The 18662-nt window shown below is 39.5% G+C and overlaps 1 protein-coding gene across 1 annotated transcript; it reads left to right on the top strand.

The window, feature by feature from the left end:
- Nucleotides 1–942: 942 nt before the first annotated feature.
- On the top strand, nt 943–7755 carry uncx (UNC homeobox). Its single transcript, XM_050070118.1, has 3 exons — nt 943–1246; nt 1783–1958; nt 2772–7755. The coding sequence occupies exons 1-3, from the start codon at nt 988–990 to the stop codon at nt 3807–3809; spliced, it is 1473 nt and encodes a 490-aa protein (XP_049926075.1). The 5' UTR covers nt 943–987; the 3' UTR covers nt 3810–7755.
- Nucleotides 7756–18662: the final 10907 nt, after the last annotated feature.

The following is an 18662-nucleotide window of genomic DNA, read 5'->3' as shown; positions in this document are numbered from 1 at the left end:
AGCCTTCCTTTATTTGGTCATATATTTTGTTCATAACACAGCGTTGGTCGTAACTGAAGCTTTCGCCTTGTAACAGTAAAATATTATAGTTTTCACTCTCGCTTTGTGCCTTTAGCAATATCTCAGCTCCCCTTTTTAAACACAGCCATATTTCACCAATCACCCTATTTGTTTTACGCCCTGCACGTGAACCTGTCTGACTGTAAAGGTTTAATGTATTTAAATGATGATCCATAAATAACATGGGGGGTTATTTTAACTCAGGGTCAGGGTCCCATAGTGCAAAGCTGGCTGCATGCATCCCTGTGTGTGTGTGTGTGTGTGTGTGTGTGTGGGGGGGGGGGGTCAGCATTATATTGTCAATTATTGTTGTAGTTTTTGGTCAGCTTTCACTTTTTATCTGCTACCTCCCTTAGAAATGTACCAAAATCTCAAAATATAATAAAGTAAAAAGACGCAAAAAAGACGCAAAATTGTTAGAATAAACAAATTTGGCTTTAAGTTGGATAAAATTTGATCATTTTCGTTCCCATCCTGGTGTAATATTTATCTATTTGCAGCTCCTCCACTGCACAAAAAGTCCGGGAGCCTCTGGCCTAACCTATCCGCCTGTAGCCTCTCCTTCCCGGGCTTCAGTGAGCCCTTCCTCCCGGTGGGTCCCCCGTGTAGTTGCGATGTAGTTCTTATCAAAGCCCTCCTGTCTTGTTGTGACAGCTCTGATATTGTTTATTGAGGTGGATGTCAGCTTTAATTAGCAATCGATACGGGGAGCGTTTGCAGAGCGCGTCTCTGACGTCAGAGTCCATTACCGCTTCTCATTGGGTCTCATATTCCCAGAGCCTGGGCTAATTATTGGGAGGTTCATGTGGATAAAGTACAGCTCATCCCTCCCTTCACATCATGTCCCCTACTCGTTGGCCACACTCACTGCATGCTTTTTAAATTCCCATCACCGGCCTCCAGACGTCGTTTCCTTTTGCCTGCGGGATGATGGACAGCAGGATACTGGATCCACCTCACGCCCAGTTCGGAGGCTCTCTCGGCGGGATGGTGGGCTTCCCGTACCATCTGAGCCACCATCACGTTTACGAATTAGCCGGGCATCAACTTCAATCTGCGTCCGCGGTTCCCTTCTCAATAGACGGATTACTTAATGGTTCCTGCACGGCTTCAGTGGGTAATTCCAACCCCCTCTTGTCTTCGGGCTGCGGGATGAATGGAGATAATCAGCAGTACAAACTGACAGGTAAGCCACATTATATAGCACACAATCACCTCTCCTCTAGGTCGGCTGCTTGCACATGAGGCAAAAACAGAAAGAAACAAAGACAGGATATTGCGATACAAGTTATCCTCGTGGTGGTGTGTTTTTAAAGGGCAAGCCTAAACCACACACACACACACACACACGCACACACACACAGAGGCAGAGGAGTATTCTTCGCCTCCCACTTCATTTCCATCTGCGAAAGCTGAAGATGCACCCAAGCAAAAACAATGTTCCTGTCAGTCAGGAAATACTAGAGCAAGGAAATGCCCGTGTTAACATCTGAAGCTTTCCTCTTAATTCACAAAAAAGGGCGACAGATCTGATGGAAGCTGCAGGGCTGCATGTGTGCACGCTGCAAAAAATCTCAAATGCAAGCACCTTCTTCTGCTGTAAAGTTGGCAGAATTCCTCGCATATGCGTGGAAGCAGTCTTGTTGGAATTGTTTTGAAATGTGCTAATTTAAAAATAATAATTTCACCTTTTGTTTACGTTTATTCTCATCCTGCTGTCAGACTCGGGGGACCCAGACAAAGATAGCCCTGGCTGCAAGAGACGGAGAACTCGCACAAATTTCACTGGTTGGCAGCTGGAGGAATTAGAAAAGGCTTTTAATGAGAGCCACTATCCCGACGTTTTCATGAGGGAGGCACTGGCTCTCCGGTTGGACTTGATAGAATCAAGGGTTCAGGTAAATATTTATTTAATTCCTTCACATTGTTTGTTATTCATTCATGGCAAGAGGCTGTTTCAAATCCATGGTCTAAACTGCTGAAGAAATAGCAGAATAAACCTTCATATAGGTTAATTTCAGGTCATGATATACACCTTGTAATATTTTTTTTATAAATAATTAAAAGGACCCACTAGATGGATGTGTGTTGTTTGACCTTTTATGGCTCATGTTAGTCCAATAAATCAATTTTACTTACACCTTTATTTTGAAAAATAATGACGCCTTTGGTGCCGGCTGATATTGTTTCTTTTCTTTTATTACATTATTATTTTTTAACTAAAATATTTTCTAAAAATCTCAACGTTATAATTGATACATTTAAAGACAATCTTGGATAAACAAAGACAGATATTTTTCAGTGTATATGAGCCTCAGTTTGTTTAATTGCATGAGTTAATATACCGACCTATACTTTATTTTATTGTAGGAATTTTTTTGTTTTGTTTTTTTTGAGGAAAACAACAAAGTGAAAGCTCAATTAATTTCAGAGTTTGCATAGGAAAAAAAATATTAAGATCTATATTTATTCTGTAAATGTTAAGCTTCACCCCAACTTTTTGCAGCCCTGTCTGTGCGCAGATTGTTATTTAATCACAGGCCTAATTAAAGGGCTGCACAGAAAACAGTAGGAGTAAAGTGTAACCTCACTATTTGTTTAATTACCATATTGTTAAAAACACTGACAATTTTTGCTCTAATTAATTCCCCCCTTGCAGTGACAGATTATTACACGTGTTGTCACTTCTTGTTTTTTTTTACTCTCTGCAGGTATGGTTTCAGAATCGCAGAGCCAAATGGAGGAAAAAGGAGAACACAAAGAAAGGTCCAGGTCGACCTGCTCACAACGCCCACCCCACCACCTGCAGCGGGGAGCCCATGGACCCGGAGGAGATCGCCCGGAGAGAGCTGGACAGGATGGAGAAGAAGAAACGAAAGCAGGAGCGACGGCTGCTCAAGTCCCAGAACAAGCTCGCTGCTGGGGATTTATTTCACACCCCGGGATCAGACAGCGACAGCGGGGTGTCGCATGTGACCGACAGTGAGCACACGGGCATGTCTTTTGACCCTGTGGGTGCAAACCAATCGAGCTGCGACCAATCACCTCACCCTCTCCACACCCAAAACCAGAACCAAAGACACTTGGACCGGGATGCTGGCGCATCCGAGCTGGACTCGCCCGACGCCAGCCACCGGTCAAGCCTGTGCTCCAGCAACAGCAGCGCCTCCAGCGTGCAGAAACTCAACCCTTTTAGCGTCGAGAGCCTCCTTTCGGACTCCAGACCGAGACGCAACCCCGCGGCCTTACCCTCCTCACGGCCTTTGATAGGGAAAGGACACTTCCTACTCTATCCCATCACACAGCCGCTTGGATTCATTGTTCCTCAAACTGCTCTGAAGACAACCACAGTGGCGAACTGTGACAGTAGTGACGCACCGGCGGAGAGAAACCAGACCAGTGTGCGCTGCGGCGTCTCTGCGAGCTCTGCGGGATGTAGGAGCAGCTCGCCGGACTCTGCAGACGCCACGCAAAAGGGACAGGTGGGATCAGAGGACAAGACACGTTCACCGCACACCAGCCCGTCCAGGGTCGCCTTTCCCACAGCTGGCAAAAGTACTCAGACCTCTGTTATTTGCAGCGACTCGACTTTCGCGCACGAACACAGTCCACAACTCATTAAGCCTGTCGATGCAGACAGAAAAGAGCATTTAGAGATCAAGGAGCACCCTGACACCTCCGAGTGTGTCCTCAGTGACAGTCCAGCAGAAACAAAGACAGACTCTAAAGAAGATGTCGACATGGAATAAATCATTGGGGGTAAAACAAAAAAAAGCAGAATCATACAGATATAGCCTCTAAACACACCTTTCATTAGGCCAAAGCTTAACCAGAAACATCTTTGCATCATAGGTTTCCCCACTTTGCTGATATTCTGACAACGGTGTGCTCTTCCTCTTCCTCTTCCTCTCTCTCTCTATCTATCCTCTCTCTCTGCGAGTATGTGTGTGAGTCAGGAGTCTCTAGATATCCTTTAATGTGTGATAACTTGTCTTTAAAAAAAACAACACAAGACCACGAGACCAACAAAAATCCTCAAGAGCTGTAAAAAAGGTATTATACTATTTATATATGTAAGGTTTTTCTTAAATAAATCTATTGTATACAAGCACCTCAAACCGTGTGAGACCTTAAATAGCAGCACATACAGTGCAGGACTACCAGTACAGTAGGAAGGGCTTTCTTAAGAAATCTCATGTTGTACTTTGTATATTGCCTTAACAAATTTATTCATCTATAAGCCCCCACTGAAATGAGGTTACGAGCCTGAGGCGAAAAGGACCCGCTCGACTCCTGCAGAGTTTTGATATGAAAGTAATTATTTTCCCGGTGGCTACTGCAGGGGGATTCAGTTTATTTTAGCTCAAAGGGGGTTATAATACATTACCGATTTCTAGTGATATGAAATCACATAAACTTCCAAGAATAATAGAATTAGCATGAAAAGGCCTGGGTGTCAAATTGAAATAGGAAAATAATAGCCCCGGCAGCTGGGAGTGTGTGTGTTTGTGCATATTGGATAGGAGATGGGGATTCGTGGGGAGGCATTTTCATGAGCTTTTTTTTTCCTCCTTTCCTCCTCCTCCTCTTCTCCTTCTTCCTCTCTCTCCACTTTGTCAGGGCCCCTTGTAGCAGGGCTATATTAAGATAGATGTTCGATGATATCCCTCATTGTTCTGTCGCTTTACATTGATGTTTCTGTGTTATCAGCCTATTGATCATGCGTCGGCTGTAATAGGACGGGCTGAGGCAAACGTGCCTATTTACAATAGCAGAACACATTTGTTCTAATAGGGTTGGTGGTCCCCAGGGAAGCCATGCGGGATCTGGGACATCTGCTCCCTTTTGCAATATTAGCAGTGTTGACCACAATATCACGTCGACCCAAGGAAGGAAAAAAAATGTCGAGGTTGCTGTGTGGCGTGTAATAACATTAAAAAAAATCTTAAAACAAAAAAAAAAAAAAAAAGAAGAAATATCCAGTCCAGCTATAGCTGCTCACACCCTTGTTAAAATCCACAAGCCCTTTAGTGTTCTCTTTGGGTCTCGATTTGCAAATAAATTGAAAATAATCAGAGGGGTGAGCTTTACGTCTGAGCCGGCGCAAATGAATTTCTGAGCCAGTGTCCCTTTCAAAATATTTACATAAATTTCAACCCATGCAGCTGTTTGCTCTAGGAAGCAATGTCTTATTAGGTTGGTGGGGGGCAGGGGCAGACACAGCCAACATGGCACACACACAGGGAACATGCACAAGATTAGGGCCTGCAGAGGGTTAGAGGTGTCTCCTCTGTGTCCTCATTGTGCTTTATGGTGTTTTTAATTTTTTATTGATTTATTTATTTTATTTCCCATGATATCAGTATACGTTTTTGGTAATATTGAATCCACCAGTGAGTTTACAGGGGGCTTTTTTTAATCTCAGGTTTGCAGTGTTATCATATTTTTTTATTATATAATAGCCTAAATGTTTTCACTGTTAAATTAGGAATATTCTGAGAAAATTCAGAGCAGAAATTGATAAATTCACAGCATGCCAATTCTTCAAAAATACAAGGTGTAATTGTGGGATAACTGGGGCCAATTTGAAATAACCCCTAAGATTCTTCGGTGTGTATTTTTCCATGCTACTCTTAGGCTATTTGGGACGTATGCCCAGTTCATCCATAATTCATTAGCACACTGAATAGGAGTATCGCTGGCTGCACATTGGTGGCCTTAAGGTGAAATTAGCGATTTGCTTAAGTAGTTAAGCTTTTCTTGCCTGAGAGCTGCACGCTGCATGATTCAAGACAAACTATCAATCGATATGCCCAGGCAGCCTCCAGGAGATGTGTCGTCCATGAATCATACTTTATGAATTCAATTTATACCCGGAGAAATTTTCAATTTGAACGCCGGATCATTATGGGAGAGTGTAAATTGTTTTTGCTCTATTATGCATCGGACGCCATCATTTTTCTTTCTAATTACGGAGGTGTCAGGTCGGGCTGTCATGCAGACGCTGATTTTCAATTTAACTGATCATCATGCATTCATTTTCCCATTTGATAAATCTGCTATCTCGAAGCTTCTCCATGCCCGGAATGCTAAAAGAGAGGCACAGATTGGCAAAGTAATAGGGGCCTGTATGCGGCAATAAGTGCAGATCAGGCAGCTAATTTAGCACCTCCTGGTATTTCCATTTCCATTTCTCATTTCCAACTCTCAAAGGAGGAAAAGCAGCCCAAAGGCAGAAAGCTGGTAGGCTTTCCACTATCGGAGGAAGACAGAGAAAAAAATCTACCAAAACGGCTTGTTTTCAACCACACATTTCCTAAATTAGGATATCAAGCTTAATTAAGGCTAATAGAGTTTTCTCAGTATGTGTTAGTTTTATTTAATAGAAACAAATTTGCGCAATTAATTATGGCCATGATATTAAGGGTCTCATTTGCAGCATTCGAGCTGCAGCCTAAATCAGCGTCTTCAGAAATAAGCCTCTCATTTCCAAGCCAAATGACTAACCAAATGTTTTTCTAGCAGCTTCCATCACAGATATTATCCCGGTTTATTTCCCATATTATATCCAAGTAGTCAGATTAGACGTAAATAGATCTCCTTCACTGCGCCCGATGACTGAATTAAACGTACATTTCTGCTATTTTCTCTTATTGTAGAAATTATATTATTTAGATTTTTAGATTTTTATAAAAACAAATGCATAATCTTAACTTCTTGTGACATTTTGCACATCACATAATAATATTTTTATTTGATTATCACGTGGAGTATCAATTTGAACCTCATTGCTCTACCCTCACACCTCATTTGACACAAATGAATGAATTTTCAAATACCTGTGACAGAGAAGGATTTTACAAGTTTCATGCTCAAATCAACCCAAATGGACAACCTGTGTTCTCGCCACAAATCCCGTCTCCCTGCACAGGCTACTCTTGTGCGCTTTGTGTTGCTGCATGAGATCTTAGTGGCTCTGGGGGCTCAGTTTGGATAAGAAAGAACCGTGTCCCCTTTTAAAAAGGATCCTCCATAAAATAAAATGCCACTTGACATTTGGCTTCTCCTGCAGCAACCCTGCCATGCCTTTTAGGATTATTTTACATCTACATACTCATTAATGCGCCGGTGGATTTAATCATTCTTATCTTTCCTGTGCATACCTGGGATAAGCCTGACATTACCATCTGCATTGATTTCTGGACGATCCTTAAAATAATTTTAATTATCTTGGAGTATTTCGTGCAAAAAAAAAAAAAAAAAATCCCTCTGATCAAAATTTAGGGAATCACACTTTAGCACTGGCAGCTCAGGTTTCTCAAATTTAGGCGAATTTAAAGATGCATTAAAATTGTACATTTGATAAATAAGATAAATTGACCATAGCAGCATCTTTGTTTTTAGACTTTGACTATACTTTTTATTTTTCCTAGTAAAAAAAACTTTCTTTAATTGAGGTTGACGATTTTCACACTAAATTCCCCAAATATTCACTGAATATATCTGACTAAGAAAGGTAGATAAAAAAGTGAATGATTGATTTAAATGTCACAACTTTGTTGTAGCCAAAGCTCTGCTGTCATGGTAAAACAAGTAATGGCTGTCATGATGTTTGTGTGCTGAGCAAACCTCCAAGACATGTGAAAACAATTCAAAACACATATTCCAGAAAAACACATGGCATACAGTGAAAAATAAAAAAAAGAAATGTGCTTTTTCATTATATATTATGGGGTGTTTGTCAATATAGATATCAGCTTTCTAGTAAAGAAGGTATTCCATAGTATGTTCTTCCAAAAAGTACTAGAATTTAAGCAAATATCATGTTAAGCAAACAAGTGCATTTTAGACCAGAGAACAGTGGAGTCACCTACTTGTATTACAGTGTGACCTAAAATTAAAATGAAAATTAAGAATAGAATATTACTGAGGAAACAATTGCACATTCTGTGAACAGATTTTGTGAAGTTATAAAGGTAAATATTTGCACAACGGTAAATGTCGAAGCTCACTTGAGGCTCATGTTCATCATTAGTAGATATTCACACAATATTTTTAAGAACAAATATGTTTTGGTTTTCCCTGGCTGTAACTTTCAGTAAAAGTTAGAGAACTACTGCTATAACAACAAATGAACATACTACAAATTAATACGTCCCTCAGTGACCAATCAAACAAATATAATCACCGTTTTATTTTAAAGTTACACAGTGCAGAAGACTGAGAAAGTGCAGTCAGTTTTCTGATGTGCAATAACCCACAATTTCCTCTTCTTCTTCTTTAAAAAAAAGAAAAAGAAAAGGGAAATTAAATATCTCATTAAATATTGCACATTTCTGCATTATGCTGGCTCCATATTGTCTTGGAATAGCTTTAGGGAAGGATTAGATATTAGACTCCTCTTCACAATAAGAGCACTTGCATCCTTGTATGATGATGTGAGAGGTGACTGGAGTCTTTTCAGAACGGTCACACTTGTTACTATCTGTCTGGCCTCATTATCTAAAGTGGCCTGCATTGTGCTTTTGGATTACACAACTTAACAATTCACAAGACCCCCCGAAAAATTCTATATTAGAAAAGCAGATAATGTGTTAAGAATATCTTGGAAGTTTCAGGGTATGAGGGTCTTCTTGTAAGGCTACTGGCAGACATGCGTGGACACACATTTCAAAGCATATGAACAACTGCTTTTTGACACCTCATTGTCTTAAAAGTGACAGCTCCCTTCTTCCAAAAACCCATGTTGAACTCATGTATCAAAATGTTTGATGCATATGAGGTGTTTTTGAGCAAGTGTGGCAATTCCAACACTGATGTTCTACCAGAATGATTTGACGCTCCTTGTCTCAAATTGTCATAGCTCATGGCTAACAAATCTGGTTCAGTCAATGAGGCTTGCATACTGACCCAACTAGTTTAAAACATCAGTCCACATCTCAATATGTCATAAACAGGGAAAACAAACAAAGAAACAAAACCAAATAAACCCAGTTTGGAATGTTTTTCTCTTTGTGGTGAGTCTAGACGCCCTTGACGCCTTCGTGCTAACCATACCTTAGTAAGTGTAGGCTATACATTAAATATAGTTCAAGGGTTTTTTGCTATATGAGGTGGAATCGTATGATCTGATTTGACGCATGGACATTAGCCGAGGATACAACTCTTGTAAATCAAAGATCTCCTAGACAACCACCACATAAAGACAAAGCACTAAATGGGCCAAGGTAACAGAAATATTTAATCCACTACAACTCTCACTTACCAACTCAGCTGCTACTTTTTGTCTGAAATATGGAGCTTTATAAGCATTAGACTATAGCCTACATGATAACTCACTTCATGAAGCTGTTAACACATTAGTTATGTGAATAATAGTGTTTTGCACTAATGTATGAACACGTTGATACCATTCCAAAGTACAAAATGCTGTGAGGCAATATGTCGATGTATCCATTCACACTGTGCATCTATATCTATACATACCAATTATCACTTTCCATGGTGATTCTATTTATGAAAAAATATGGTTTTAACAATTTAAAATTTGGCTCCAATCTCATAAACGTGGAGGCTACTTGGCAGACTATTGTCCACATGTAGATTTAGTATTTTGAGGCTTAATATTTGGATGGCCTGTTCAATCTTGTCAGTCCAAATGCTGAATAACAGTTTTAGATTTGATGGCACATTACATTTTCTTGCCTCTTCTTTTACAGGAGTATGTCAAAATGCAACATAATAGTTCAAGGTATGTGCAGTGTGAACTATTTTAAAAGCACCAGCAGAGGATGAATAGAGTAGCCCTACTCTTAATGTTCAAATGTAACTATTCGACATTGGCCAAATATGCTTTCTACAAATCGTGATATTACACATGATCACTGTTAACATACATTCATGCTAAGAATAACTTCGTAGTATCCACTCACTGTTTTTCTTCCTTTGTCCTACAATATCTCCCCATGGCAGCTAAAGCATGATTATGTTATGGCCAAGTTTAAGCAACTAAAACCCCTTAGTTAAGGTTGGGGACGTAATGTGGATGTAGTTAAATGCCAAGATGAGACACAACTGTTGACTAATTTGTTGGAAACAGGATTGCAGATCTATAGAAAATAACCCACATGACTGTCAATAAACTTGGCGAAAAAGCAAGTGGATGAATCACACCGTAACAACTCATGATGAGCACGTAGTCAGTGGCACCTCCATGTTCTGGTGTATAAGATGTAGGTAGGGTTAGAGTGTCAGTTGGGAGTGGCTTTAGTTTAAGAACTAAGTGAAGGCAATCCTTGATCCAATAAGAAAGGGTGACACTGACGCAAAACTCCAGGCAATAACGGCAATCGGCCTTGCTTCTAAAAGGTTTGGTATAGTCTGTAATGATGGCCGGTGGCTATGATTAGCCACCTGAGGCAGGAGCATAGGCCTTTGGAACAGCCCATAGAAACCTTTTCAACATGTGAAGCAAAGAATATCACAAGAGGTTAGTAAGAATGAAGACAAGGGACGGGGTTGCAGTACTCCACTCATGAAAGGACCATTTGACGAACAAATAGGACACTTAACACCCTACGAAAAGGGTTAGAGGTCACCTCCATTGCACATAATGCAGATAGAGAAGAATCTGTCCTTCCCTCTGAGCCCTAGGACCTGTTGCACAAGGATAAATATTTTCTGTATTGCTGAACAAGCTAGCTCTAGGGGGATTTCTAGGGAGTTGACCACTGAGCTGCTTGGGATGTGCAAGAACGTTTAATGTACAGCAAAGCCTTTGTAGTCAACAAGCCATGGTGAATAATGACAAATAAGCATTTGTTTTCTGGCAAACTAATTCTAGGTTCCTTCAGCTGGTGCCTGTAGATTGATGCTCTGGCCTTCCAGAGTTTTTTATTTGGACAAAGCAGTAGAAAGAAGAAAGAAGATGCCCACTTTAGGTGCATGTACTATTCATACGACTAAACCTGTTTTTACCTTCAGCTGTGTTAATCTACCACATATAAGCAAGATCCTGATTCCTGCCATTCATCTGTCCAAGCATGAACTAGTTGACTGTTGTAGCAGTGGGCAAATTAGTGCAGTCAGGTAACCTCAGTGCTTGAGGCCCCAGTATAGGATTTCATAGTTCAATAAGCCTATAATTTCTTTGAATCTTTCTTCCCGGATCAATGCGAATCACCACCAGGGTGTATGTACTGCAGCTTAGAAGAGGAACCCTGGAGAACATCCTCAGCTGTTGCCTGAAAGCTTTGGGAGAGTGAAACTATCTTTTGTTCAATAACCGCATCCCACAGGCCTGCAGAAGCATCATCCAAGGCAAGACATTGCTGTGATCCAAGGAAGAAGAGGACACAGCTCCAGAGCAAAGTCCCATGTGGACTTCTCAGAACAGCACAACACTGGCAGCACATGGTAGAATTACGGGATGCACAGATTCTCCGACACCATCTTATTGACTACTGTTGGGCAGAAAAGTTTAGAAAGGGAGCTGTTTGAAGAAGCTACACAGTTGGTCAAAGTTGAGCAAGTTGTTACCCAGAAAGGTGCTTTCAGATTGAATGTGAGCTTGTGTGTATATGACAGCTCACACAATCTCATTTCAAAATGTACCAGCTCTCTGGCTCAGCCTGCCATTGCGGTTGTCTAATCAACTTTAATATATGTACAGTAATATAGTAACATAGAAGCTAGGCTAGACCACACGACTGTGGTTACTAGAAGCTAGTAACCGCAGCAAATCAATATAGAAAGATATTGTTTTGTCTGCCTCTTTGCAAACACTGAAATTAAGTCTTGGTTGTATACTGTGCCTGTTTTGTTTGCACATTTGTAACTTGTAGACTAAAACAGAGAGTTTAGTCGAACAGCAAATGACACACCCTCAGAAAGACCCTGATATGCTTGAGGGTTGTCCATTGACACAGGGATAACTCACTATCCCAAAGAGTTACATTCATATTAGATGCATTTGCAGTGCACAATTTTCATCTAGTGAACAGACTATAGTTTTGAGGAAACTCAAAAATTTTATTTGCTGAATTCTTGGGTTGGTGATGGCAATGAACGTCCAGTGCTAACTTGAAGGGTTCCCACACATTTTCATGGACAAAATCTCAAAACTTTTCCATGACATTTCAAGGACCAATAATAAAAATTTCTATGACCATTCATGATGTATAAAATGAACATTGTTCCATTTCAAAAATGCAGTACAATTTGAAAGTAGTGGGGCATAGTATGGAAATGTTCGGATCTATGATGCTACACGTTAAATCACACTCATAAGAATATATTTCTCTTATTCAAACATATTAGATTTAAACTCTATTTAAACATAATTCCAGCTAGCTTGCATACATGGAGGAAGAGATAGGACGTGAAAACATGTGATGGAAAACAAAGCATTGTCATACATCCACTCATATAGAGCTACATTATGTTGACAGCTAGCATACAGAATCTAAATTTGCCGTTATGTTACATTATGGCGAAGGTTATCCATGGAAGATAACTGTAACAGCTAATTTCAATACACACAACAAAATGTCATGACTTTCCCCAAACCTTCAAGGATTTTTCTAATTCCATGACTCTCCCAGCCCTAGAAAACAAGATAATGAAATTCCATGACTTCCAGGTTTTCCATGGCCTAAACATTTGGTGTCAATACAGAGTGCTTTTTTTGTTTTTAAGGCTGGGTAGCTTTTTTCACTAACATCTCCACCTTCAGCCTTTTTTTCAGGTACTGTGTGCTGGGGCTGGGCAACAGTGGTGCCCCGAAATATTGTCATAGGGGTGGCCAGATGGGGCCACTAAAAATGTTGGGGTGGCACACAGAAACCGAAAGCTATAACTGAATTTCAGGATTTCTATTATGCTGTTGCAGAGTATCATCTAGTTGAAAGTGTCAATATTGAGTTAAGGACTTGCATACTGATATACTCTGGTTTCTTATTTAACAGTCAATGTTATTTATTGTTTGATGTGCATTGAGGTATACTAGTACAGTTGAAATTTTGAGGTTCATAACAATCCTGTTTTAACATGTTATGTATCCGTATAGACATGTTAGGGAATTTGTTGTTCTTCACATAAGCTAGTTGTCCTTAAAAAGGCAAATATACAGCTTTAATTTGAAGAAGTACACTGATTTAAAGTAACAAAACATTTACTGGGAGCAAACTTTCTCAAGTTTAAAAACACCACACAAAGGCCTAAAATTATTTTTTACAAGGGAAGGCCAGTGGGGAGCCAGCAACTGTAACAGGGTGGCCTCCCCCACATACTGTATCATAATAAATATATATCAAAATAAGAAAAGTAGTTTTGTTGTCCAATATTGTGTCTGGGATTTTGTTTGGAAATCAATTAAAATTGAGTTATTTTTTAAGCATTTTAAATGATAATGAATCAACATTACAAAAGTGACCCTGCAATTAACACCATATCTTTTGGTTATTTGTCTTTATTAAATATCTTAACCTTCCACGGCCAGATCTGTGATTGTGCCTTGTAATTATCACCTCATGAAAAGTGATTAAACTTATTTTTTTATAATGCACAGGGGAAACACAGAACTTTAAAGCACCTAACTTTAAAGTGAAAAACAAATATTTGGATTCTCAAGTAGTCTGTTCGTGAGGTAGAACATGTAAACTTCATCTTTGTGGACAGTTACACCTAATTTCATTGACTGTTGAATTTTGCAGCCTGAAAGCTGCGACTGCATTTAAAAAATCTGAAAATTCTGAAGGACTATACATGGTTATGTACACTGACATAAATGAAAATACATTTAATGGGATCCATGCAAGACTCAGTGTATGTAAACACTTGCTTTGGTAGCTGGCATATGTCAATTTAATCTGGGATACTGAGACAAGTAAACTTCATCTCATCCCAATTATTGTTGTTTTTTGCGATTAGTGCAAGCGTGGTTTTCACAATACTGTTTGGAATATTCTGTTCATGCGCGTACATGGATATTTGTGATCGAGACGTGAAGGTGCATATAAACAGCATTCACTGAATCGCACCTTAACCGGAATATCAGCTATTATCTGGAATACTGTGTGCATGTAAATGTTGTCATTGGGGGTTTACCGCTTGGTGGTGATTTATATGAAAAAGACAAGCATTTTCCTTCCATGACTTCCCAGGGAATCTGTGCCCTAGAGGTTAATGAAGTGTGAAGTGTGAAAACTTCCTGAGATGGGATGAGTTAAATAGTGTTCTCAGATGTTAAAGCTACACTGTCCAAATTTATTTGTGTGTGTCAGTTCTTTATAAGTCTTAAATCTGGCAAACATGCCCCATGGGCCATCTGCTACCACTGTCGGGGCTAATGCCGTCTTATGTGTTCCAGTCGATCCACATAAATGGGTATAATAACAAGATCTAAGTGAGGATTCGAATTGAATTCATGGAATTTACTGACATTTGTTTTACCATTCAGCGTTTATAATATTAAATATATTGAGAAATTTTACATGGAAAGGTAACAAACAAACACCATCTGTCTTTGTGTCCTGTATTTGAGCACAAGTTTGTAGCGATTAAGAATGGATATGATGCTGTGTGATGAGAGACTGTCAGTAAATGCTTTAGTAAGTAGTTACATATCCTTTATTTACGGCTACAAATAAGAGTATCAACAATTCATACTGTGTTTGACCATGTGTTGAAAGTACATTTGATAAATGATTCACAGAAATACTTTGATGGGAAACCACTTTAATCTTTGCCATAACAGATCTTAAGGAAGTGACTTAAAATACTGTTGTTATAATAATAATAATAATGATGATAATAATATATTTTGATATGGGCCCAAATCTTTCGAATGATGTATTTCAACCTAGCTGTATGACCTCTATAATGGATACAATATGTGCCCGAGGGAGACTTCACTAATAGACATTTTTGGTTGCAATTAAAATGGTTCTCATGAAAGGCCTGACATGTCCTCTAAGGCAAGAGTCTCAGACCCGGCTCTTTCTTTTCGTCATTAAAGTGGTATTGCAAATGTTCTTAGCACATCAAGGCCAAGACCTCAGATCTCACTATTACATGCACATTATTTAATCCTTGGGCTCTCTGGTAGTACTGACATGTACAATTTCTGTCATTAACGTGCCTGTAAGCTCAGGGATGGACCAGACTCAGGGATCCACTTGAGGTCCAGTTTTTCATTTAATGGCCCTGGGGAAGTAGGGTTCAACTGGGCCTGAAATGTTACTATAAAAGTGCTCTGTAGAGGAGCATGTTATGGCTCTGTAGCCGGCCCAATCGATCACATTAGGGCTAAGGAAGTGGCGAGATGTGACAGCCCAGAAACATTTCAATACTGACACAGTGTGTCTGAGAGCTTCAGGCACACTTCTGAAAATAAAAAATGCCTTGTATCAGTCCTGTAAATGGGTGTGATTAGTCATAAAGGAGCTTATTGTGCAGAGGCTGGAAGCAAATTAGAGGTGATAGTGGGACAGAATCAATGCTGTTTACCTCTCGGAGGTGTGAGCATATCCATCAGCGGCACAGAGGATGGCCGAGAATCCCTCCTTCCCAACTCGTTATTGACAGTTTGAGGAGAACCTGAGGAAAGAACATTTTAAGACATAACATTCATTTCTCTGCTATCGATGAGTAGACGAGGCTTTCAAAATAAGTGATTAAGAAAGGGGCGATATAATTAAAGCACCACCCACAGCTTCTTAAGCCGGATGTATAGGCAGTTTACAGAAATGCATACATTCACTTTCTCCCTCTCTTTAAATGCATGCAGTATACAGTGTCTGGTCTTCTCTCTATACACATATACTGGCTCAAAACAGGTTTACTGTTTAAAGGTTTTAAATTAATTACTGCAAACATAATGCAGGAAAAATGAAACATAGATGCCAACTTTGCAAAAATGACAGATGATAGTGTGTTCATCAGATCTGTGTTTTAGCAGTTCTACTAAAACTGTTGCTACTAAAACAGCATTTCTGACAATCAAATGGCCATAAAATGTGATGTTTGACCGGTTTATGGAACTAACAAGTCATGGTAATAAAACATCTTCCTGTGATATATTTCTAGATTTATTAATCAAACAAGATGAGCCAGAGAATGAATTTCATTCAGTGCTAAGTGTAAGTAATTAGTAATTCTTTAACAAGAACTGTCCACTCATTAGAGGGTAATGTTCCTTTAAGAGACCTCGTATTTTGCATCTGCCTTTAACATCACATAGTCTCTGTCCTTACATGCTACATCATGGTTATCTACTACTAATCAGTCATTGTGCGCATCAATTTATGTTTAGTTTTTATATATACAAGTGCCAATGTTATTTATTTATATTTATTTATTTATTTATTTTGCTCTGTTTTCATTTTGTTTGTTTGTTTTTCTACATAGTCATTTCACTTGTTTTTATACATTTTATTTGTTATGTTATTTGTAATTTGCTTATATGTTTTTATGTACAGCCCATTGAGGCATGTTTTTTGTGATTTTGGGCTATAATAAATTTTGACTTGACTTGACTTGTATTGCAGTTTCCAGCCAACAGACTTTCATTCCTCAGTGGAGGGAAAATATCTGCAGTGTTGTAAGTCTAGATGTTCTTCATCTACTTTAATTGATTTAATTTTTCTAAGAGCAAATCCTAAGGATCAGGAGTGTTACCAGGTTACTTTAAAGAACCTGTCTTCTTATCAATAGCGGTGACAGTGCAGGTCCTTTTGCTAATGCTAACGTTACATAGACGAAACGTTAGGTTACTGCTCCGGCCTGCATTTAGTAACAGGAATTGACTTTTGAAGCTCTGTTGGGTCATCCTCTGCCCTTCCTTGTGTTCTCTTTGTGTTGCCCCTTCAGAGCCAGGCCAACATTATTAAGTGTAATTTAATGTTACTTAGAGTAGTTGCCGACAGACAAAAGCAAGCAGGTGAGAAGAGGAACAGATGACCCCCTGGCTTATTTAGGGCCATTATGAATCACCCAGAGAACCTGATACAGAGAGGACAGAAAAGAGTACCGGCAGCTTGTAAGAAAAATCCTGGTATACCAAAGAGTAAAACTGTAGCATTCTCAGTCCTAGGGTGTCAAATACAGATGCTTCTTCAAGCCCTGTGGCGTGTGATGTTGGCACCCTTTGGCATCTTTATGAGACACACCAGGCTTTCAGCTAACTCCAACACAGGCCAGTCCTTTGCAAAACTTGATGCCGAGAGCAAGAACATCACTTATGTATCTTCATCCCGAGTGAAACCAAAAGTCAGTGTTGTTTTAATGTAACATATACACGTGGTTGTCGTGTACTGACGTCACTCTCACAAGACGTATTTACGCGATGTTACGTTACGTAACTAATGTATTTATTTTCAACCAAAACATGATTTTTTTTTCTAAACCTCACCAAATTGTTGTGTTGGCTAAACCTAACTGCAACCATTTCACGACATGAACGCTATGTTACCATGTGTTTCATCTGTGCATCACATAAATACGCTAAAGGGTGCCCTGTGCATTGCTACAAGATGCTGAGGGGCATGACAAAGTGGCAGTACTTGACACCCTGGGAAAGAAAACAGGTTGAATGTAGAAAGTGCCGCCACTGCAAACTGGTAAGTATCAGCCCACTTTGAGCACTGAAGGAAAGCTAATGTGATTTATGACAGACTCAGATAAATGCGAAGTGTGACACAATTTTTATCAGTTTCGAGGAGGTTCAGAGAGAAGGCCATGTGCTTTGAGGAAAATCACGACTTAAAACATATTTTTTTCTTCTTCTTCTTTTTCAAGTCTAAAGCATTACTTACATGTTGATATGTACATTGAATGCAGCATTGGTCAGTGTGATTGTTCCTCCAGTCCACAATGGCCATGATGCCATGGCTTACAAAGGTGATTTTAAAGTGATAGAAACAAAATCAGCAGTCCTCATTCTGTGTGAAAATGACCTTCAAAATTCACCTGGACATGAGTAAGACTTCAGCAGTCTCAGTTAGATGGTTGAAATTGGTGTCTTCCAAAGTCTTTCTAGTGTGAAAGTCTCTCTTTGATTCATTGCTGCAGCAGAGGGATAGTAACAAAACAACAACACATTGGCCACTTGATCTTACTCAGACTGCTGCAGCCTCACATTAGCCACAGCTGAATTTAAGACTGCGTTTTTGGACAGAATGAGGACTGTGGATTTGGTCCTCCACTTCTATTAAAACAGTGTAGGTAAAGGACATCTTCATGGTGAATATAGACAAGAGGAATGATTACAGCAACCAAAAACTCTTTCAGTGTACATATGTGCATGTGAATATTGTATTAAGACAGATTTGAAAAAATGTGAACCTATCCTTTAAGCTACCTACCCTGACCTTTAATTTATTACGTGTAAAATTTTGACATGTAAAGGTGTCTAAGCCTGATCGTTTCTCCATATCTTTATTCATAAATGGTGATATGATCCTCATGGATAAATTAAATGTTTTTCTTTACTGGATAAAACATTAACATACACAGACCCCTTAAATGGCTGTGTTCAAAATCAAACATGTAGCTTCATTTGTGTGTCTGTCACACCAGTACCTGTAGCTGTCGAATCACTTTTC

Source organism: Epinephelus moara, chromosome 18, assembly GCF_006386435.1.
Source record: "Epinephelus moara isolate mb chromosome 18, YSFRI_EMoa_1.0, whole genome shotgun sequence".
In the NCBI taxonomy this organism is placed as follows: Eukaryota; Metazoa; Chordata; class Actinopteri; order Perciformes; family Serranidae; genus Epinephelus; species Epinephelus moara.
This window is presented reverse-complemented; position numbering and strand designations above follow the sequence as displayed.

Bases quoted from the DNA above. Each gene is read 5' to 3' on its own strand.
- uncx (XM_050070118.1), top strand. From the start codon at position 988: ATGATGGACAGCAGGATACTGGATCCACCTCACGCCCAGTTCGGAGGC. The intron at 1,247-1,782 runs GTAAGCCACATT...TCCTGCTGTCAG, and splicing joins TCAGCAGTACAAACTGACAG to ACTCGGGGGACCCAGACAAA. The intron at 1,959-2,771 runs GTAAATATTTAT...TACTCTCTGCAG, and splicing joins TGATAGAATCAAGGGTTCAG to GTATGGTTTCAGAATCGCAG.